Raw genomic sequence first — 22871 nt, 5'->3', positions numbered from 1 at the left:
AACATTACTTCCTATAAACATCAGCATGTTAGCATTTTGAGGATGTTAACATGCTGATGTTAGCATTTAGCTTGCACAGCGTCAGAGAGCTGCTGATGCAGCTGTAGGCGCTTAGGCCTGTTTAGTATCGCTGTAGCCTGATGACTACAAAGACACACAAAACTACTACAAAGTGACACAAAACGACAACAAAGAGATACAAAAATGACTAAAAAAAGAAGTACAAAAGAACCAGAACAATTACAAAGGAGTCACAAAACGACAACAAAAAGAGGACAGACCACTCTAAAGTCTGTTCGTCTTGCTCCTGTAGGAGAGGTGGTGGGGCATTTTGCATGTCTGTGCCCTGAGGCCCATTGTCTCATTATCCGCCAGTGATTAATTATACTTATTCATGTTCAAGCCTAATTAATCAAACCAACCACGAGCCTAAAATATGCATGGGGAAAGTTACTGGGAGAATGTTGAGAAGAGAGCTTCCTATTGATTTTGCTTGTACTTAATTTGACACACAAAAACACTTTTTTTTGTATTGCTTTCAACCAAACTATCATAATTTAGTTGGGCAGCCATTACAAAGTTCGAGACACGCTGAAGGCTCTATTTCTAAAGTCCACCAAACTTTCCACAATCTGTAGCTGACAGTGTATTTCCTCCCCCTCACTGCTCTCTAAGGTGAGAATCCCCACAGTGTTTGTGCTAATTTAGCAATTTAGATTAAAGGATTTTTTCTCTGAGAGCACTCAGAGCAATGAACCGTTTGTGTGGCAACCACATGAGTCACCTTGTTGTTTCTTCCCTTCCAGCTATTTCTTTTCAAGTCAAGTATCATCCGTCTGCACTGAGGAGGTTTGGTGCTTGACAACTGGAAGGTTGATCCGAGATGAGCAATGATATTCCTCAACAACCTCAGTTATTTACCGGATGCAAAAGAAGAAGTCTGAGTCTCTTCAGATGTCCAACCTCTGCCCCTCAATGACAAGGAGTATTGCTGTCATATACAGTATAGTGCATATACTGTATATGACAGCAATACTGTATTTATCGCATTCAAATACACACAACTCCTCCGGGCATGTACATTTCCCAGCACCTGCACCGCCCAGCACATCTCACCTCTGTGACGCTCAGCTCCTCCCAGTCATCTATAAGCGCTAGAGCAGGCTCTGGCTGGCAGGCGGACTGAGCAGATGCACAGGGTCTCACATGGAGACGAGAGTGTGCAGCTTTATGCTCTGAATGAATATCATTTCTGGATACAGCATCCAGACGGAAGAAAGGAATACGACTCAGATACCACTGCCCGTAAGGTAAGAAAATAAGTATGTATTGTAAAATTATTTATTTTGTTAACCTAAATAATTTACCCAGAACGTTTTCCCACAGATACTGTATGATCTACTGTTGTTAGTTAACTGTGACCATATTAAGACTCTATGACTACATATTGATTTAAAAGAAAAAAAGACTTCTGTCAGAAAAATTAAAAAACTTTTTCCTTCAGTTGTCACTGAGGCGTCGTAAAGACCGAAGGAAACCCCCACCAGACGTGTCTTTTGAAAGCATATTAAGTCAAATAACCTGAAGTAACTAAGACGATTTCTCTGTATCTCATAAGCAAATTTAATCTTAGTTAACCAGGAATACATTTTTGGTGTATTTATGGAATCAAGCTCCAACATCTTGTCAGTCATCTATTAAATTGCTACAAGAGCAAAGTGTTTCAAGGAGAACAATCTATCATTTTCTCCAAAGCTCTGCTGATTAACAGGTGAACACACTCTGATCTCTCTGAGAGTTTGAATTCCAGGTTTTTGCTAGACTTAGATGATTACATTCAGTTCTCATGGTACGGTATAAATAGCCGCACAATGCATATGATTGTATGAGCTATAATCAAATATTCTCCGTTATCGTTTTTGAAGACTGCTAGGTTGAGGCGTGAATCTTACAGTGGCACAGTCAGACAATTCTAAGGTTTTTATTACTTAATTACCTATTAAAACAAATGTAACAGTATATATATATATATATATATTTAAAGAGTATATTTATTTATTTTATATATATATATATATATATATACTGTTACATTTTTTTAAAATATGCAATTAAGTGTGACAATTAAATTAGACTTCGATAGACTGATGCAATTACTTATGGTGTGCACAAATAAAATGTATTATGATATTTTATTCAAACGGTAATTATTGATTCATCCCATGACATCAATGAAATATTCATCACTTAATCACCCATGGCCTACTTTAGGTGCACAGTCAGTGTTGAGCTGCATGAAGTGAATACATCGAACAGCAAACTTGAGGAATTGAATTCAAGTCATCCTTCTGGCACAAGCTTAATCTTGCGCAGGACATTAGACCGAAAGTTTTCCCGAATCCATCAAGATGTGTAAAATTCGTAGAGTCAATAATAACCTCATTCCATCCCAGACTGCTGGATGCGGATGATTGATGTAACCAATTGGCAAGCTATCAGCCACTCTCTCCCACTGCTCTCAGAGCAGATTTGTCATTTTGGTCAGCATGTTGTTATTAGAGAGTGTGAGAGAGCATACACTTGACTGAATCAACCCACCCACAATAAAAACAAAAAACACAAGAATTGGACTATTGATTTCTGGATGGGCTATATTGTTTTATGTGATTACCAATTGATTCCTTCTTCTGGTCTGCAGGAATGTACTCCAACTGGAATGTGTTCAGCTTTATTTTAGTTCATGGATATTGGATATTTAACCCAAAACGCATGCACTATGTGCCAAGCACATAAACGGTTTTCCATGTATTATACCTCTGCCTGTCTCTCTCACATCCAGATCTCACCATGGCCCAGAATCTCAACACCACTTGGGGGGGCTTGAACTCTTCCAATTCCTCGAGATGGCTGGAAAACCCTTTGACCCATCAGAACATCACCTATGTTGATTTCTACCTCCACAAGCCCTCTGTGGCTGCAGTCTTCACCGTCTCCTACCTGCTCATCTTCCTGGTGTGCATGGTGGGCAACGGGGTGGTCTGTTTCATCGTGCTGCGCAGCAAGAACATGCGCACGGTCACCAACCTGTTCATTCTCAACCTCGCCATCAGTGACCTGCTGGTTGGCATCTTTTGCATGCCAACCACACTGGTGGACAACATCATCACAGGTCAGGATTCTTTTTGTTGTAGTTCAACTTGATTTCTCTTTAATATTATGCCTGAATCAAAGCTGGGCTATGCAAGCAGGAATGTTTTTATTGTGTGATTTTCTTTATGGTTTTACCCTTTTTCTGTCTCCTCTTTTCTGCAGGATGGCCATTTGGTAGCGTAGTGTGTAAGCTAAGCGGCATGGTTCAAGGGATATCCGTGTCAGCATCTGTGTTCACTCTGGTGGCAATAGCTGTTGACAGGTAAGGGCTGTAACAGCATTGCTGGCTATTATGTGCAAACGTCTTATTTTCCCTCATGCATTTCCTCCAATCCCCTTCATGTCAGGTTCCGCTGCATTGTCTACCCTTTCAAGCAGAAGTTGACCATTGCCACCTCAAAGCTAATTATTGTCATCATATGGGTCCTCGCTGTATCCATCATGTGTCCCTCCGGGGTCATGCTGCAGGTCACAAAGGAACAGAGGGTGCGAATAGTAAGTGGCAGCAACAACGACACCCGCCCGTTCTACTGGTGCCGGGAAAATTGGCCCAATCAGGAGATGCGTAAAATCTACACCACTGTCCTCTTTGCTAACATCTACCTCGCTCCTCTCAGCCTTATCGTCATCATGTACGCCCGCATCGGCATCACCCTCTTCAAGACTGCAGTTCCTCAGACGAGGGGTACTGGAAGCATATCCGAGGAGGGCGGTGGCAACAACAAACCTTGCGTAGAGGGTCGTCAATCGATTTCCAAGAAGAAGAATCGGGTGATAATGATGCTGCTGATTGTGGCTCTGCTCTTCATCTTGTCCTGGCTTCCATTGTGGACGCTGATGATGCTGAGCGACTACGCCAGCCTGACAGAGCACCAGTATCGTGTCATTAACATCTATGTGTATCCCTTAGCTCACTGGTTGGCCTTCTTCAACAGCAGCGTCAACCCCATCATCTATGGGTTCTTCAATGAGAACTTTCGCAGAGGCTTTCAGGCCGCTTTCAAATTCCAGCTGTGCTCTGAGGGCATTAGGCGCCAGAGGACCTTCTCATTTCGGATCCGAGGGAACGCTGTGCTCCCAGTCCAGCCTGCTGTCCTCAGTCGACAGAGCTCAGGAGTCAGGTCAGTGTTAGTGGGGAATGGGAAGTATTCATTGAAGGAAGAAGGGAGCCTGGCTACTAGAAGTCATATCATAGAGCAGGACCTGATCCTGGAGGATCTGGAAAAGGTGTCCCATGTTTAGACACACTGAAACTGTACAGCGCATGGACACTTTCAAATGATCTGAGGCTCCTGGAGAATCATGTATTGCATTTCAAGGACAGTGAAAATGAAGACTCAGACATACATGATTGAACTCCATGTACAGGCTATCTGTGAAGTCAATGTACTTGCAAGGTCTGCAATATTTGTCGTCATGAATCTTTCATAAGCTATTGTGAATGTTTAGTATGGTGTATAAAGCAAAGAACGAGATTATCAAAGAGAGTTAAAAAGCCCGGTCATTTTGGTTTAAAAGCTTAAATATTCTAAATCAGAGTCAATCAATCAAAGTTAACGTTGGGGAAATACATCGTCATTATTAAAATTGTGCAGCTTCTTTGTCTGAAATACACCAGGAGAGAAACGGGTGTATCTGTTTACAACGCAGCTAAACAAATTCACATTAGTTTAGTCGAACAGTCAGTAATCTGTTTTCATGCAGCACACAGTGCCAGTAACTAAACAAAAACAGGGCACAGTAAACTTAGTTACATTGCTGAAGAGAGGTGTGCAGCCTGTCGCTTTGTTGTTTTGTAGTTGCATTGTTGATGAATGAAAATGGTATAGCGCTAACCTTGGAGACAAATACATTGTTTTCCTTGTGATTGCGTCATAGTAAAATAAACCTTGTGTTTGGCCAGTTGGAGGATTGAAGCAGCAGCGGAAGGTGGCATGGGATCGTATGTGTTGATTGCTTGGATTGTGGTTTTGTTGTTCACACACTGTAAACCTATCATACTGTGTTACCTCCAATTACAAAGTCCCTTTGCAGGTGATACAATAGCACACCTCTCAAGGGTGAAGGGCATGACAGTGTGCTGAGAATTGTGTCAGACTCCTCCAGTCAAACAAGTGCATGTTCTAGTGCCTCGAGGCAATAGCCCTGAACCGATGGCTGAGACAAGCGGTAGCAGGGGAAGAGGACCGCAGGCTCATTTGGAGAGCCTCCTTGTGCCCTCCTGTTCCCTGCTTCCTCGCGAGGCACAATGGCATTTGAACTTTTAAAACAGTGCTGTGTCAAAGAGATGAAAAGTTACAATTATTAGCATACTAGCTACTCATATATTAGCATGTATTAGTTGGAATCTGGAAAAGAAGAAGTGTGCAAAGTAGAACCTCACCTGAAAGCAGAGTAGATAAGATGATAAGATATGTACTTAATTATAGGATGTTTTAATCAATATTAGAAAATCTTCAGGTCTCAACCAACACTACATGTGTACCATACAGTATGTTCTGTACAGTAGCTACAGTGGCTGTGAGCAGACCACAGAATAATAGTGGTATTTTGACATTACCATGCCTGTCACAAAGGTACTATCTGTGTTAACAATGTACAGCATCATTATAAAATTCAAGTTATTTCTGGATAATGGGGGTTGGGCCCTTTCTCCACATGCAATTATTTTTCAGTTGTCATAGTTCCCTCAACATGTTATCAAGCAGTGCTGATGCTGATACTGGAGCAGGATAACAGCTTATATCTTAGAGTCTCTCTTCGAGTGCTTATATATAATATATATTAATTATGATTGTAAAATATTGTATTAAGTCATTATCAGTACAGTACATGATGTGTGACCTTTAAGATTTTGTGCCAAAATCTTAAAGGCATCCTGTGGAGTTTTGGACCACTAGTGGTGCTATGGAGCATGCAAACTAGCAAACATGATTATTTAAAATATATTTCTAAAAAATTGTGTTTCGGAGCAACAAGAGCAACAAAAACAAAAAACACAAGTTTAAAAACCATACACATACACAAGGAGGAAGGGAGAAAATGAATGTTTCCATCATCTAAAAATTACGCTAAAATAATTATAATAAAATCATAAAAGATTAAAAACAGACAGTTGTTAGTTGTGGGCAATTTGTGCATTTGTGTTGTCGTTTAAAACTTAGTCACTGAGTCAGCAAGTCTAATATTTAAAGGCAGCGTAGCATCCCCAAAGGTTTTTGTGGTAACCTTGGGAAAACTTAAAAGAGCAGCATCATAAAACGATAGAGAGTCTGTGGTATAAAAGGGGATGAGGCCTTTTAGTGCCTTAAAAACTATATGGAGGACTTTAAAATCAGTGTAGGTTGCGTAAAACAGGAGTTACATGATCTCTCATTCTAGTTTTTATTAAAACCCTGGCGCAGCATTCTGAATGGTTTGTAGCATTGCAATGGCTGCTTTTGGTGGGCCAGTATACAATCCAGAATATTACAAAATATGAATGAGCTTCTCTGCATCTTGCTGTATACAGGTCTCACCTTCGCTATATTGCACAAATGACTTTCGGACAATTAATTAAAATTAGCTTTAAAATTAATCTAAAATGACGCTGCCTCTGCAAGGCCAGATGTCTCATTTTTTGGGCCAGCTAGGAAGATCTCAGTCGTATCTTCATTTAGCTGTAGGAAGTTCTTGCTCATCCACTCATTAATGGCTGAGACACAGTCAATTAGTATTTGGGTCATCACGTGTTGTCAGCATAGCTGTGAAGCCGGCGTGCGCGCCAGGAAATGACATGAACGCGGCCTGCGCGTCGTGCACAAGGGGGTCGCGGCGCTCCCTCGTGCACTTCTAAATTTAGTGCAAATAGTTTACTGATGAAAGAACTAAATGTACATGTCTAGGGATTATACAAAGAAGGCCAATTTGTTTTTAGATGCTTTTAAATGCTTTTAATGTTAAAACTCTTCATTTGAGTATATATTTTGCCAGCCAAATCAAATTGTTTACAGGATACTCACCCTTTGTTTCTTTATAATGCATTTAATACCTAACTTGTTTCTTCACAGGGCTTGTACAAAGGAAATAAAGTAGTCCATGAATATGAGATATGAGTTAAACAAAGTGGCAGCATGTAGATTGAGAACAGCAAAGGTCCTAGGACACTGCCTTGGGCCACACCATAGTCCATGTTTGCTGTTTCCAATATGACAATGATACATGTAGGGCCCAAGCCTTGCTCCCTCCAACAACCTGCTGCTAAATATGTATTATGTTATGAAGTGTGTTATGTTAATGAAGGTGTCAGTCATGTACTAGTAGTGCCTTTGTTGTATGCTGCTGTGGTACTTGCGCATGCTTCCCTCGATAACTTTGTGTTCGTAAAGAGTCTTCACCATGTTTCTCCCAACAACTCAAATTCTTTATTAAATAGCAACACATTGTGTCAAGTTCAACATGTGTGATGGTTATGAAAGCACTCTCAATGACACTGTTAAGAGCAGCCTAATAACCAGCCTCAGGGATAGAACGAAAAGGAGAATATCTCAACGATAGAGCCATGACGCGTATGCAGTGTAATCAATCATTATTTTGATTAACTGTGCTTTTACTTTTCGTTCTTAGCTTGTCTCCAGATAGATTGCACTGGACAGGCTTTCATATCACCATAAGAAGGATGTAAGGAAATATAGAAGAAGATAATGAAACTGAAAGTGCAATCACACATGTGAACCTATCTGTCTTTATACACACGTGCAAGAATATATGTTTGTAATATGTAAAATAGATTTCAACCCCCCCCCCCCCCTTTTTGCCTTTGATATTTGTATTTGAAAAAAAACATGGTTAGACATATTGTACTGCCAATGTTCTTTGCTGCTTGTTTGCAAAATGGAAACAGCCATTTTACAGTTTGCTAATGGAAAATAAAAATGAGCAGTTCCAAGACATAATGTTGTTGCTGTTGATTATTATTCTTACATCACAGTAGCAAGGCTACAGAGAACGAGTAAAGGTTGTGTGAGAGAAAAAGTGTCAGAAAATATATGTGTACACGTTATTTGTTGCATTTGAGCCTCGACTGAGGCTGTCTTCATTACCAAAACATGACTTAGGGATCGGTTTGAAAATTGATTTAGCAATGTCGAGCTTACTGTAAAGTCTCTTTTTTGTATTTTCTAGTGGTTTACCTTCATGGTTTAGTCTCCTCTGTCTTAATGGGTAAGGCTTCATGTAGTCTATATTTGTTATTGTCAACAAATACTGTGAAATTACCAAAACCAACAACCTTTTTTATTTCCCTTTTTGTTTTAAAGTAATGCCATACAACAGCTGTGCCAACAGGAAATGTGTTAGTATGTTCCACATTCACCTGGGACTATGCCTGCTGATTGGGCTTCAAACATATCATATAAGATAATAGTGTGATCTTCAATTCATTTCAGTTGCACCTTAAGATAATGAGCCTGAGTGAACTATGTTATATGCATTATAGATATAGTTGTAAGACAAGGAGTATATGGAGTCCTTTTGGGAGATATTTCTAGAAATCGTACAAGATCCCAGTGAGCATACCATAAAGCAACGACTTGAGTCTCATAGCCCGGCTCAAGGCTGGACAAAGGAGGGGAGACCACACATGAGATGTTTAATTTTGCATAACTAAAAGGGAAATGAATGAAAATGCAAACTAAATACAATAAAACCAAACAAGTAGAATCCATTTGAAGCCACACCAGGTGAGTTAAATCTCCCTCACGAACCAACTCCGCCCACCAGGCTCCTGAAGGAGAGACTGAACCTTTATCATGTTTTTCTGCAGCCACAGTGCACCCATAGAAGTAGAAATATGATTTGGAATTAGACTACCATGGTGTTGTATGTTACATCATTATGTAATGTTAAGGGATAAATACATTTAGATTATACTGTTAAACTGCCTTAAAACAATGCCAGGGCTGAGCTTTGCGATTGGGATGTAAAATTCTTATTCAATTTTTACATTTTTGACTGAATAAACATATTATCAGTACACGGGAGTAAATATTACTGCAAACATCACGTAAGTCTGTTGATGAGAGGATGTGATTTTAAGATCAGATGTTATGAAAATTGACTCTTGACACTTGACTGTCATTATATCTCACGTCATGTCATTTAATGTCATCGTCGTGTAGTTTTATCGTATCTTATCTCGTGTCACCTCATGGCATGTCATGTCTTGCCATCTCACATTATTTAATCTCATTAGATGCACATATCAAGACACCAGGGAAGTTGGTTGATTCACTTGAAACGGCATGTTGGCAAACACAGCATGCATTCAATCCTTCAGAACGCCTAAATTCGTTTGGAATTAATTATTTACAGCTCCAGAAAGAACAAAAATGTCAATAGCACCTACCAATCAAAACGTTACCACCGTAGACTACAGAATGTACTGTCTCCAACAAGATCAGCTGTCAGAAATATCACAAAGTTTATATGTGCACTGTATGTAGTCAGTGAAGCAGAGAACACCGGCAGAGGAAATTTACATTCTGGTGATTATTCCTCAAGCTGCTGTATCCAGTATACTCTTCTCTTGATACTGTGGTTCTGTCTCACTAATATGTGTACTGTGACAGAATACAGCTGATGAGATTTAATGTATAATTCAACTTGCCAGCGCTCTTGACAGTCTGGGTTAGTGACTTGGAAACTTGATGCTCAATAGTTCAGTCTCCTTCGACAGAGAAATCTTTTTCAACAATAGCTGGCAGACAAAGCACATACAAATGATGAGAAAATAACCCACCTTTTCTGGCAAATGAAGCATAAAATCAAAAATAAATGTTGGTGTTGACATTTTCCTACCAAGACTGACAGTGAAACAGCAATGAGGTCAAATGTGATCAACTAAAGGTGATTAGCGAAGGCCACCATGAACTGTCTTTTAAATGTGTGTCCTATGGGTAAAGAGAAAATGGATTGTCTCCTCAACAGATTAAAGTCACCTTCTGGGCACACTAATCTCCAAAAGCCATTAGTGCGTCTACCATCAGCAATATCTCTATCCTTGCTCGTCCATTAGGTTTACGTGTCATTGTATGTGCGATTGTCATCAAGAAGACATGCGTGCCACTTTGTTTCCCAGAGCTATTTACTGTAAGAACCCACGCCTTTTAGCGGCCCCACACTAAGCACTTCGTTAATCTCTAAACATCTGAGGAGCTTTTTACTTCTGACACTCTGCATTTCATTATTACTGTAAATTGATTTAATTTAGTTCTCTTATTCCACCTGAGGAACACTGCAGACGTTGACAAAACAAGATGATAGACTCTACAGTACATTATGTCTGTAACATTGGGGTGTGTTGATGAGTAACCTGATATTCTCATGAGCTTTTTTGGAATATACTGTAGATATACAGAGAACAACTGGGTACCAATTAAGAAAATAATATTATCACTGAGGAAAACAAAGACTCTTTTTCATTGTGTATTTGTAAAGAAAGCATTTAAATGTTTTGTACATCTCACGCTCATCTGACAGGACCAATTTGAGCTAAATGCTAATGTCGGCATTCTATACGATGTTCACAAAGACAATGCCAACATGCGGATGCTTAGCAGGTATAATGGTCATCATGTTCACCACCTTAGTTTAGCATGTTAGCAAGCTAACTTATGCCAATTATTAGAGATATTGACTCGAGCAACACAACAAATTTGATGACTTTAGACGCAATTTGACAAAATAATTGCAAATCCACTTGGACATAAACACCAATGCCTTCACTTGGACTTGTGCCTTTTGGATATTTAATACTTGCTACCTTCCCCCAAGCTCAAAGCTTAAAAAACATGTTGTGTAAAAAACTGCTTGCATATGTGACATCAAATGCAACGTCTCTTCGTATCTTCCGATTTTCTTGCGATCAGTGCATCTGTGCAAGCCACTGCAATGTTTAGGCAACAATATGTCTTAGTTAGGGGAAAGATTAGGGTTTGGGTTGAACTAACAAAAAATGTTACAAAAATGGTGTTACTGAACTACAGAAGTTATGTTACAAAAAGGTAAATGTTTGGGTTAAAATGACTACGGAAATGACGTTACTTAAGTATGGAAGTACACCACAAATAAGTCAAAGTTCATCTGTAAAACATTTTAAGAGTTAAACAGTTAAACACTTACAACTGAAACAAGAGCAGTTTAAAGCTACAGTTTCATATTCAGGCCGACCAAATGACTCCCTGAAGAGTAAAAGGTTTGCATTAACAGAGAATCCCACAGAGACTCAGCTCAGGTTCCCTGCAGCTTTTTCAGCCTATGGTGCTAAATCCAAACATCTGTCTCATTAATACAAAACTGTTGGAAGCTGCCATCAAACATACTCACAACAGTTCTTTGTATGCTACCTTAACAGAGTGAAGCAGTGGAGAATCAAAGTTAACAGGTGGCTGGTCTTTGAATTTTGAATTGAATATCTGCTCAGGAAAAGAGATCCAAATGTTTTTTGTCAGGAGCTTGCTCACCAAACTAGGCCTTAATGGCTATGAATAAGCTAGATTTGATCCGTTCCATTTATTTTTCCCTCCTCAGTTTACAATCAACAATGACAAAGTGGAAACAGGATTTTAGAAAGTACAGCAATTTTATTTAAAAGAAAACAAATGAAACATGATTATCATAAGTATTCAGACCCTTTGGTAAAACACTTTGGGCAATTTGGCTCAGGCCCCTTCCAATTCTCTGGATCATCTTTGAGATTCGTCAACGCCTTGATTGGAGTCCACCTGTGATCAATTCAACTGGTTGGACATGATGGAGAAAGGCACACACCTGTCTGTATAAGGTCTCACAGTTGACAATAAACAAAAGCCAAACCATGAGGTTAAAGGAACTGCCTGCAGAGCTTTAGAGACAGGAGTGTGTCGAGACACAGATTAGGAGGACGGCTACAAAGAAATTCTTCCGCACGAGTACAGCGGCCTCAATAATTCTTAGATGAAAGAAGTTTGGAACAACCAGGTTTTTTCTAAGCGCTGACTGCCCAGCCAAACTGACCCCAGACTGGGCCGAAGGTTCACCTTCGAACAGGACAATGACTCTAAGCACATAGCACAAGACAAGCGAGGCTTAGGGATAACTCAGCCAGAGCCTGGACTTGAACCCAATCAAACAGCTCTGGAGAGACCGGATAATGGCTGTCCACTGACGGCCACCATCCACAGAGCTTCAAAGTCTGCAGACAAAGGCAGAAAATCCCCAAATCCAGGTGTATAATGCTTGTTACACCCAAGAAGACCCTGTAATCACTGTCAATGGTGATTTAAGTACTGAGTTAATGGTCTGAATACCTGTCAATGTGATATTTCAGTTTTTTCTTTATAATAAATTTGTTAAAATAAAGAAGAATCTCAAATCCTTTTTCTGCTCTGTCATTGTAGGCTGTTTACTGTATATTGATGAGGAGGCGGGATTCATTTAAATTAATTCATCATAAGGCTGCAAAATGTGAAAAGTGAGGGTTTCTGAATGCACTGTATACAGAACCACCAGACGTCACTAACTGAAAGATCAGGTTAAACTGTGGCCTGGCCATTTCTTGGTAACAACCAGACATCGTGGTGGCATCAGAAGTTATTGTAATTTATTTCAAGTTACATCGAGATAATTGGTGATGGCTTCCATGTCACCCATATCTAACTTCAAAGTACATCCCTTGGGTTTTGATTGGTGCCTCGTAGCCTATCTGACCAGGATTGAAAGCCTTCAAGTGGTGGCTGGCCCTCGTGACAATGACATAAGAGGCAGATATGAGAGACGATCATCAAATGTCAACTACCAATTGAGTGCATGAGCATACATGACAAGGGCTCTAGCAGCATGTGCAATTAATGGATGCTCATGTCTTTTTATGGACTTGCATGTCCAGGTCAGGATTTGTTGTGAAAGAAATTACACCAGCGTGCTATCAATGAGCTGGAAACACTTGACACTGTGAGCAGGAAAACATATATGGGGCCAGAAATCAATCTCAGAGTTCAGTCTTGAAGGACTTCTCAATTCAAAAGCACATCTCAAAGATCAAGGGGCTGTAATCGGGGATGAGTGGTGTATCCTTTCCGACAGTCTTTTCGGCATCTTTGACATTTAAAGAGCCACGACACACAGCTGGAACAATCTCAAACCATGGCGCCACTCTGATGTAACTGTTCCTTTTGCATTCACAAATTGTAGTTGTTTGAGATGATCACACATTCTGCACTTCACAGTTTGTGTGGTTCCCCGTAAGGCGCTGTTCTATACCGCATGACTTAATGACATTTCCCCTTAATATTATACCGACGTATTTAAAAAACATTTGTACGTATATGACATCTAACCCTAACCCTGACAGAGATCATGAAATACAACGGGATAACAAAACAATGGACAGCTGGTGAAACTGACCTTACTTTAAAATGACGGCTAAGGCAAGGATGTCTCAATTGCTAAATGGGCCCCAGGTCACACAGTGGTGGTGATCAAAAATACAAATTTGGTGTTGTATCTTTGCATTTTTTTGTGTGTGCATAATTTTACTGAAAAATGTGTTTGAGTTACAACCCAGAGTTTAGTGTGACCTTTAATCCGCAAGTGTTAAAAACATATTCTAATCAATTGCTGCATTTAACATAGAGCATAAAGTAAAGAAACGGGTCAAGACATAATTAAAAGGTGACTCTTTTTCATGTGCTTAAAGAAAACATGTGGCAAACATTAATACAGACACAATTGCACCACCTATTGGCACACTGTCAAAAATACATATCACATACACAACTTAACGCTGACTCTGAGAGTATCTCCTGCTTTAATGTCAAGATTAATTTATTATCCTCTCATGACTACTTCCCTGTTCTGTGTGTACATGACTTTATGACTATTACAAGTACTAAAACAATGACTCCTACTGCTACCACTGATAATAATGATAATAATCACCAACCAGGGGGACTTTTGGTCAAATTTATTTTGCAAGTGTTTAAGTGATACATGTTTCCAGGGATTGTCCTTACAATGATGTATCCCCCCACCCCCCCCCCAACAACCAAGAGAGTAAATGAAAAGAAATTTATTTTATTTTTTTCATTCATTTTCACATAAACTGTACAATATGTGGATATACTGTAGCACAAGGGATACAAATATTCGACGGGAGTACCCTTGATTAGACCCAAGCTTATTCCATCCAGAATCAGAAATAGACACAAAAGTATAATAACTGGTATTTGTCAATTCGTCGTCGAGCCAGCTTCAGGAGAGATTTACGTATTATGATCCAAGACCTATGAAGGCATTTTTAGACAATCAAATATATTGGTTAAAAACAGTCAGAGGAAACCGTTTTTTTTACATCATATTTGCAGATGTAACCACAGATAAAAGGGAAATCATAAAAAAAGAACAGCTAAAGGAAAAAGAACAGCACTATGTGCAGCAAAAAGCGTTTTGAGTGGCATGAGTCATCTAAAAGAAAGACGCATTGTTCCATAAGTGGCTCTCTTTGAGGGGTCCTTCCGGTCTTGTTTTGAAAATGAAGAAACCAATGTAAAGGGGTGCGGTAGAGAATAAACATGAACCAGAATACAAAAAAAACAAAAACCGAGGGCCCTTCGGTTCAACCTTCATCTTTTGTGGTGCTGTCCTCTAGATCCTCATCACTGTCTAAATCACTGTGGAGCCTCTTGGCCATGGTATTTCTGCTTCTACCCTCCTTCTTCCCCTTTTTTAGCTGGACTGGTAATGGTTTCACTGGATACAAAAACAGAGAGTATGATAAGTTCATTTTCAATTGCTGTAATTCAAAAGTCAAGTTATTAGACCAACCAGCAAACAATCATTTAAAATATATCTTTAAACAGAGTATGTGTCATCATCTTACTATCACTTTCATTTGGTCACTTGTAAAAAAAAAAACCCCTCTTGATGTTTTCCGTTTTTTAACTCTCACCTGCTGATGGAACAAATTGGTCTTCAGCTCCGCCGCCATTATCGCTGTGACCGGCGCTGACCGTCTCTTTCTGCTCCTCGTCTGTGTCAATTCGCTGTCTCGCGCTCTCGAAAACAGACTTGATGACAATTGAATCCTCATAGATCTGCGGCGGTAAACGTAAACACACATAAACAGCTCAGGATGTTCTTCACGACATCCAGATCCAAACCCATTTACAACTACAATAATATAGAATGGAGAGACTGAAAAATAAATGAATTGTCGCTGAAAGGATGAAAGGTTGTCTTGGGGCTCACCTGAGATCCCTCCAGGTTATAGGTCTGAGCATTGTGACACAGGAGGAAGATGTCCTTCTCCAGATCCCCCACACTTCTGTACTTATGATTACGCACACGTTCCTGTGAAAGAGAGGGTCAGTATCAAAACCTCAATGTGACCACAGCAATAAATAATCAGCTATCAATTAAGCAATTAACGAGACGCAGTCCGAGAGAGGGTATTCTTCTCAAACATATGTTTTATTCTTTCTTGCCGAGAGTTCGATGAGAAGACCTGTACCACTCTTCTGTACAAAAGCGCCACCAATTTTCTAACTCTCAGTCAGAAAGCGAATGCACGTTTCCCAAAACACTGAACTATTCCTTTATTAACCTTTTAATCATCAAGTCAAGTCTGAAGTTTTCGAGTGGACCACAAAGTGGAGTGCATGCTTTAAAGGGCCTCTTTGGCACTTTTCCTATTTTTCCATGTTTGTGTGTGAACTTGACTGCAAACATTTTTTTAACTGGTCCAGTATTGACCGAGAACGCTGCAGACGGCAGATGCCAAACGGGCTGCAATGTAATCGCTCGGTGCAATTTCTCACTCTAAAAGGGCTTGTTTTCGTCACTGACAGGCTGAAATTGTTATTATAGCTGTCTCAAAACATTACGGAAGGAACTCCACAGAGAAATAAAGCGTTTTTCTTGACCTTTCTCTTTGACTTGTTGGCTGATGACAGCGATGGAAGCGTGAGTGAGAGTTGCAGAGAGGAGTGCCAGTGTTCTCTAGTGTAGCTTAGTGTTATCTGATTTTATATATTTTATATTTAACTGATTTTGACAATGTGGATGCGAAATGTGATTTCCGAACGAGACTTGGTTATAGTCACAAAAAAGACTTAAGCGATCCCCTGACCTTTCCTCCAGAACCACCACGAGGTTGACATTTGTTGTTTTGCGTGATATTTGATTCAGACACCCACATCCGTCAGGATGAACTGAATGGCATACAGTACAATTCACAATGTAATGTTGGTGTTTATAATTAAAGGACCAGTGTGTCAGATTTGGCGGCATCTAGCGGTGAAGTTGTAGATTGCAACTAACAGAAACTTCTCCCGCACAACAAGCATGTAGGAGAGATATGTGGGTTCAAGTCGGACACAAATCTAACCGGCATGCATTGTGCCGCGAGCGCCGGTCAACAATTCTGCGCAGGACTGGCTCATCTCGAACGAGCCTAATACACTAAAGAAAAAACATCATATTTCATTTCTGCCAATATATCCCCCTAAATGCTGCATACTGTTCCCTTTTAAACTCGGAAGACACTTATTTTTTATATTCCAAAGAGGATAATTCAAAGTTGCCGTTTCATCTCCATTTATTTGAGTTTCCCTCAGCAGATAAGATAACGGCGATATCCGTCTGTGAGTTCTGAGGCTGTTCGGTGACACGTACCCTGATCCTTCTGAAGTCGACAGGCTTTCGGATCAGCTCGTAGTACTCGGGTACCTCCTTCTTAGAGGGAAGCTGCACAAAGCCTTTGCTGATCTGTCGACCCAAACTGGAAGCACAATGTGATAGTTCGCAAAATGTCATTTTCTCAAGAAATTGTTTGATCAACATGTAAGCATGATTGACATTCATGGCATTTAGCTCAAAGCACCACTGTGCCTAAAGGGGACATATGCTCATTTTCAGGTTTATACTTGAATAGTGGGTTTCTACCAGAGTTTACATGCTTTCATGTTTTTCTCCCTGTCTGAATATACCTGCATTCACCCTCTGTCTGCAACGCTGTGCTTTAGCGCCTGTCTCTTTAAACCCACCTCCAGCAAAAAGCCCATTCTGCTACATGAAAAACATGGCACACCTGGTAGTTCTGAAGCCGTGGGTGAAGATACTCACACAGGGGCCGGTATATTCTAATGAGCCTGCATGTAACATTGAGAGCCAAATCTGAATGGCTTGTTGAATCACATGTTTTCTGATCTTGACAGACCACAAAATACTGAAAGGGTCGTCTTGATGATCTTATACATATCATGATATGTCCCCTTTAAGTGCAGCCATACAGAGGTATTAACAGCACGGTGCACTCTTACATTCCACCACATAGACTATTTGTTCAAAACAATTTTGAGGTAACTAACTCTAACTTTAACTTGCTTTATGGGATTAAACGGCTTGAAAAATGAATACAAGCATGAAAAAAACTGAAGCTTTTCTTCAGTGTTTTGAGATATTGAAACAATGATTTCATGTTCATGTTAATGAGATCATTATAAACAATAAGTTGCATAGGATTCTGCAAACATGCATCACAGTGTCCTGACGCAGTCCACCAACAATTGAGCGCCCTCACCCGTCCTTGTAGTTGGTAACCATATCTACCAGCGTGCTCAGTTTCCTGGTGAGCTCAGGTGGGTTTGGAGGCAGTTTCTCAGCAGGTGGGCGTCCTCGCTTCCTTTTGACCTTTTCGCCAGTTTCCTGGCCGGCCTGCAGTCCTTTCTCCCCATGATGATCACTTTTACGCTTCTTCAGACTGATGTCCTCTTCCATCTCCTCCAGGGAACCGTTCTCTCCTGCCTCAGGCTGCAGGAAGAGGGAAGCGGCATCAAACAAACTCAAACAAGCGGCGGAGTAAGACGAATGACACATTGTGATATAGAAATATGTAAACTGTATACACCGTACACACAGAGCCTGTCACATGCTTCCTGTGTTGTTCAGTTTATACTTCAGAATCACAAGAACGACTGGGGAGTGGAAGGACAGAAGGAGAGCTGTGACCGACTTCCATTCAAAACTCTTCCATTCACCTGAACTCTTCCTCATGTGACAGTTGGCATGCTTGGAAACTGGTATTTATTAACCACTCAGACAGAAACCTGAAGCACTTCAGACAGCAATCTATAGAATCCAAATCTAAAGCCCATCCAATTCAACACTCACAGTCTCCAGCTTATTAGCAGTACTGGCGCTTAAGCTTTCAGAATTGTAGTGTGTTTTTTGTATTCAAATGAAAGAGTGTTTATTTATTCATCACAATAGCATATGAATTTGCATGAAGTGGAGCGACTCAACCGCTGTGCTGTCTCTGCAAATTTAGGACAGACTATTTTATCTGGAGGCTTTGATGTCAGATGATTATCGAGGGAAAGGCAGCATTTAAAAAAAAATGCACAATGATTGTGAATAGATTGGAAGAAGCCGTGTTATACCGAAGCGCAGAACCTAAACATTTTAATAATGCAAGAAATAACAACCCATATTTTTTCTGATTTTGCACAAAGATGAGATGTGGCGTTCGAGAAGGGTGCCCGCCTGCTGCATGCCGAGTTATTTTCAACCATTTCATCGCTCCTTTTTCCAATAACTGCTGCAACCACTGTATTTTCCACAAAGGCAATTAGAGGCCAGAAACATGAGTATGCATGCAGCAAGAGCAGCTCAAGCAGCAGCAGCCCAGCTGGGGAGGAGAGGGAGGAAATTGAGAAAGCATGCCGTCCAATCCGAACATAGTATTGATGCATCAATCACACACGGCTCATACAGTGCACACACACACAACAGCATTCAAATCATATAATAAAGCATGCGCTTGAGAAAATGTATTTCTCAAGGACAAAAGATGAAAGCATGCTGAAATATTGTATTTTCACACACACACTGATCAGAGGCACAGGGACCATGCACCATGCAGAATTATAATAATTACCCAAGCCTCACAAAATTAGAACTGATGGTGACAAAAAATAAAATAATTAACATAAAACAATGCATGCTTGCACAACATCCGAACCCACAATGCATAGCAGAGAATTGAGTTAGAGGAGACAACAACACTACAGAGGTAACAAAAGAAATCCTGTTCATCATCGCTCGGCTCAAATGAAGGCTTTAAAAGCCCCGCTGCTCTCTCTAAGGGGCTGCAATCGTTCCAGCGGAATATACTGGAGGGATGGAGGGTAATCCGCGACGATGTACAACACAGCTGAGAGCTGCCTGGTGCACTGTACATGTGTGAGCGGACGGGTGTCAGTGTGTGTGTGTGTGTGCATGTGATGCTCCATGCCTGTGCGATCTCCTAACAAGCCTGCCTCTTTCCTGACTAATCTGGCAAAGATTCCCTCTCATCTGTTACAACACACACCTACACCCCTCTCTCTCCCCCCTGCTCTCACTCACAAACACACACACTCGCTCTCTTTCCCTGGCGCGCACACACGCACACACACACACACATCCGCACACACACACACACACACACACATTTTATCCATCTCTTCCTCTCTTCCCATGCGATGTAGCCCGGCTGAATCCTGAGTCTGAGAAGAAAGACATGGAGGAGGATATTTACCTGACTGCAATCTGCAGGCTGGCTATCGGGATCGGCTGCAGCTGTGGGGGAGAGAATTAGCAAGCCAGCATAGCGGCGAGCCGCTAGTCTCTTCATCAGCTGATCACTCAGAAGCAGAGCCCAGAAGGGGGGAGAATAAAAGCGCTATGTTTTCATATACAAATCAATGGGCTGGGGGGAAATAGAAATGCCATACCCATCTCCTGTCTGCAGCTCTCCGAAGTCTTTTTCCTGACTCTGGAAGGCCCCGAGCTTGTCTCCCTCTGCATGTTTTTAATATCGACTGCTGCCAGACGGGGTTTTTTTTCTCTCTTCCCACCCTGCTGTCAAAGTTATCGGGTCCATTTTTGTTTTATTTTTTATATATTTTTCAATGCATTCCAATGGGGAACGTGGTGTCAACCAGCCTACTGCGGAGATCTTGGAAATATTAGTCCAACCTGCAGCAGGACAGTTCATAGTGGGTGCACGGTGCAAAGCGCGTAATCGCCACAAGGGACCTGGGGTCACGTCTCCCCCCCCCCCTCACACATTATGTGTGAGGACACGTCATCAGATTCACCAAAAATAGTAGTGTCACTAAGTCAGATGCCTTTTAAAAACTGGGTCTGTAGGCTAGTTGTTATGTGATGTGCCACTAAACTGTGTAGCATGTGTGGTTGATCAAGACGCGCAAACGCTCGTGGATGGCTCTAAAAACATGCATGTGCACATTTTCTCTGGCGCGCGAACGCTCCAACAGCAACGCTCCAACATCCGCACACATTTGGCACAGACTTTGTGCCAGATGTGTGCGCATCAGCCGGACTGACCGGTGAGATGAGTAGTTATACTTCCAGACCACTTCAGACTGTCCAGGAGACAAGACCACCTGCTGATTCTTGTATGGCAGAATAGGCCAGTACCAAATTAACAACATTAACGACCAATGAAAAAAACAAACATAACATATGTGTGTGTGTGTGTGTATCCCTCCCTACCTTCAACCCCCAATGTCTCCCCCTTGTTTATGTTTAGCCACAGAATTCCAGTAGGGTGATTAATGAAAATAACATTGACTCAGATTACACTTCATTTATGTGCCAAGACAGCAAGGAAAGACATCTCAGCCACACTGAGCTGCTGAGCTGTAACAGTTGCAGCAATAACAGTGGACTGTTTTTGGTTTTGGCTGATTTTCAAACACATCTGGTTTCTGTAAATCCATTCGTTTTCTTCCCCCCTTCGACATATGCAGCAAACAATGTCAGAACTCATACCACAAGAAAACAGGATAGATCTTTAAATCATGTCAAACTCATAATGACAGAGCGCTGCCCTTTGTTAATGCAGACTTGTGCTGCTCGGACTGGAAACCAGAGAGGATTCATGATGCACATGAGCGGAACAGGACATCCACAGTAGTGCTGTCATGCCACGCAGATCTTCTGGCAGCTGGATATGGACCATTTGTCATAACTATTGCAGAGTGTGTTTCTTACTCTTGTACCATAAAGGTATGTATGCCAACATAAAATGCTTTAAGCAAACAGTTTGAATACATCTGTATTAGACACACGCGTCTTTCTATATCAAATCCCCTGAAAACATTGTTTTAGGCTTTTTCAGTTAATTAATAACTGCCCTGAATAATTAATAATATTCAGGGAAGAAAATCCCAATTAAAGTTTGGGGGAAAGAAATCCTTGGTTATGATGTATCAAGAGTCAACACCTAGCCTGAGTCATCTTGAGTCAGACATTGCTAAATCCTGATCGGTGCAAGGAAATATGCAACATCACACTTTTCCAACTAAGCCCCGTCCACTTCGATCCAGTGGGAGGAGCCCTGACAAAAACATGTGGAATAACCAAAACTCTTTCCACTTTGGCAAAAATGGTGTGTTCATGTAGGGCAGCATCACTCTTGGTAAAGATGCTGCATGAAAGGATAAAGTGTTTGCGTGGCCTTTAAGTGACTCTGACAGTAAATCTTATGGCGTCATTGTATGTTGTATTTCCATCTTAAAGAGGCACATGTTTTGGAGCAGAGGAATAAGGCCACTATTTAACTGCAGGAACCCGAATTCTATTATGTTCATTTTTGCTTTTGAAGATTGCTTCTATGAAAATCTAATCTAATACCTAATAAGGTGTAATTAAGCATCTACTCAGAGTATGCCAATGTAACGTGACTGGGTCAGCCACCCCGGATGAAATAAGAGATATCATTTCAGTATTACATTCCCAAGAACCACTGGCTCAAACCCGCTGATCGTTACCATGGCAACTGCAAATTTAGATGGTGGACCTTGTATTTTATTGCCGTTGCTGTGAAATGACTCGGAGTGCTCTCAGTTACACATGCACAAGCTCTCATTAATGGGACACGATGTAACAAGCAGTACACCCGAGCACCACTGTCAAAACCTTTACAAATACACAAAATGTAAATCATGCAGAAAACCAATGCAGAGGGATCGACACACAAGCCAATGAGTCACTGCATGTTTCACTAACTTCAAAAATATCTTCATGATTACAATTTTGGCAAATACTTAAAGAAGAAATAGAGAGTAAATTCACTAATGTTTATGATTTCTTAATTCACTAATGTTTATGATTTCTTAACCTTATAACAAAATCACAAAATCAAAATATCACAACATTAAGTATAGTGATAGTCTCCGTTTGAGGGCTGATGCAGAATTGAATTACTGTTGTACATTTAATTCCAACATCGCTCCACAAACTCTTTTCTCGAGCCATAGGTCCTATATGGAATATTAATTCAAACAGCCTGGACTGTATCAAGGCACATTCTGAATGTTTAATATATTCTTTATAGCTCATTCAAAGGTGAAATTCAGTGCAAAAATACTTTGATCAGGCTGGGATTTACACTTTCAGGTCACAAAGCCCACTACAAATGAACCAGTCTTTTGAAAAGAAGTTTAAAATGTAAAGTATCTTGCTGCCCTGTCCTTATGAAATAGTCAATAATAGCTTACTGAAAAAATAATGGTCAAACAAGTGGGGACAGGATGGACAATACCAAAAAAACAACACATTTTAATAAACAAATTAACTGGTACCAAGTGAGGTGAAAGGAAAAGAGCGGTGAGTAGTTTCTGTGGAGGAACAGAGTG

At 40.7% G+C, this 22871-nt stretch overlaps 2 protein-coding genes across 6 annotated transcripts; one reads left to right on the top strand and one right to left on the bottom strand.

Annotated features, from left to right (window-relative positions):
• Positions 1-2847: 2847 nt before the first annotated feature.
• On the top strand, positions 2848-4392 carry LOC116390374 (neuropeptide FF receptor 2-like). Its single transcript, XM_031859993.1, has 3 exons — positions 2848-3169; positions 3313-3412; positions 3498-4392. Exons 1-3 carry the CDS (start codon positions 2848-2850, stop codon positions 4390-4392), a joined length of 1317 nt encoding a protein of 438 aa, XP_031715853.1.
• Positions 4393-14163: 9771 nt separating this feature from the next.
• Positions 14164-20185, bottom strand: LOC116390470 (probable global transcription activator SNF2L2). 5 transcript variants are annotated; one of them, XM_031860198.1, is made up of 6 exons: positions 18651-19600; positions 17747-17976; positions 16840-16945; positions 15415-15516; positions 15116-15260; positions 14164-14916 (listed from the first exon to the last, which is right to left on the bottom strand). In XM_031860198.1, the coding sequence occupies exons 1-6, from the start codon at positions 18915-18917 to the stop codon at positions 14783-14785; spliced, it is 984 nt and encodes a 327-aa protein (XP_031716058.1). In that variant the 5' UTR covers positions 18918-19600; the 3' UTR covers positions 14164-14782. The 5 variants fall into 5 exon arrangements, with proteins under 5 accessions (XP_031716058.1, XP_031716059.1, XP_031716062.1 ...); XM_031860199.1 differs by lacking the exon at positions 18651-19600 and adding an exon at positions 19745-20185 and having other exon boundaries at positions 14165-14916; XM_031860202.1 differs by lacking the exon at positions 18651-19600 and adding an exon at positions 19941-20185 and having other exon boundaries at positions 14167-14916.
• Positions 20186-22871: the final 2686 nt, after the last annotated feature.

This window comes from Anarrhichthys ocellatus, unplaced genomic scaffold (genome assembly GCF_004355925.1).
Source record: "Anarrhichthys ocellatus isolate YVR2014 unplaced genomic scaffold, GSC_Weel_1.0 scaffold23, whole genome shotgun sequence".
NCBI lineage: Eukaryota > Metazoa > Chordata > Actinopteri > Perciformes > Anarhichadidae > Anarrhichthys > Anarrhichthys ocellatus.
This window is presented reverse-complemented; position numbering and strand designations above follow the sequence as displayed.

Bases quoted from the DNA above. Each gene is read 5' to 3' on its own strand.
- LOC116390470 (XM_031860198.1), bottom strand. From the start codon at position 18,917: ATGCATCAATACTATGTTCGGATTGGACGGCATGCTTTCTCAATTTCC. The intron at 16,946-17,746 runs GTGAGGGCGCTC...TTGTGCTTCCAG, and splicing joins GTTACCAACTACAAGGACGG to TTTGGGTCGACAGATCAGCA. The intron at 15,261-15,414 runs GTGAGCCCCAAG...TTACCGCCGCAG, and splicing joins ATAACCTGGAGGGATCTCAG to ATCTATGAGGATTCAATTGT.
- LOC116390374 (XM_031859993.1), top strand. From the start codon at position 2,848: ATGGCCCAGAATCTCAACACCACTTGGGGGGGCTTGAACTCTTCCAAT. The intron at 3,170-3,312 runs GTCAGGATTCTT...TCTTTTCTGCAG, and splicing joins GGTGGACAACATCATCACAG to GATGGCCATTTGGTAGCGTA. The intron at 3,413-3,497 runs GTAAGGGCTGTA...CCTTCATGTCAG, and splicing joins GTGGCAATAGCTGTTGACAG to GTTCCGCTGCATTGTCTACC.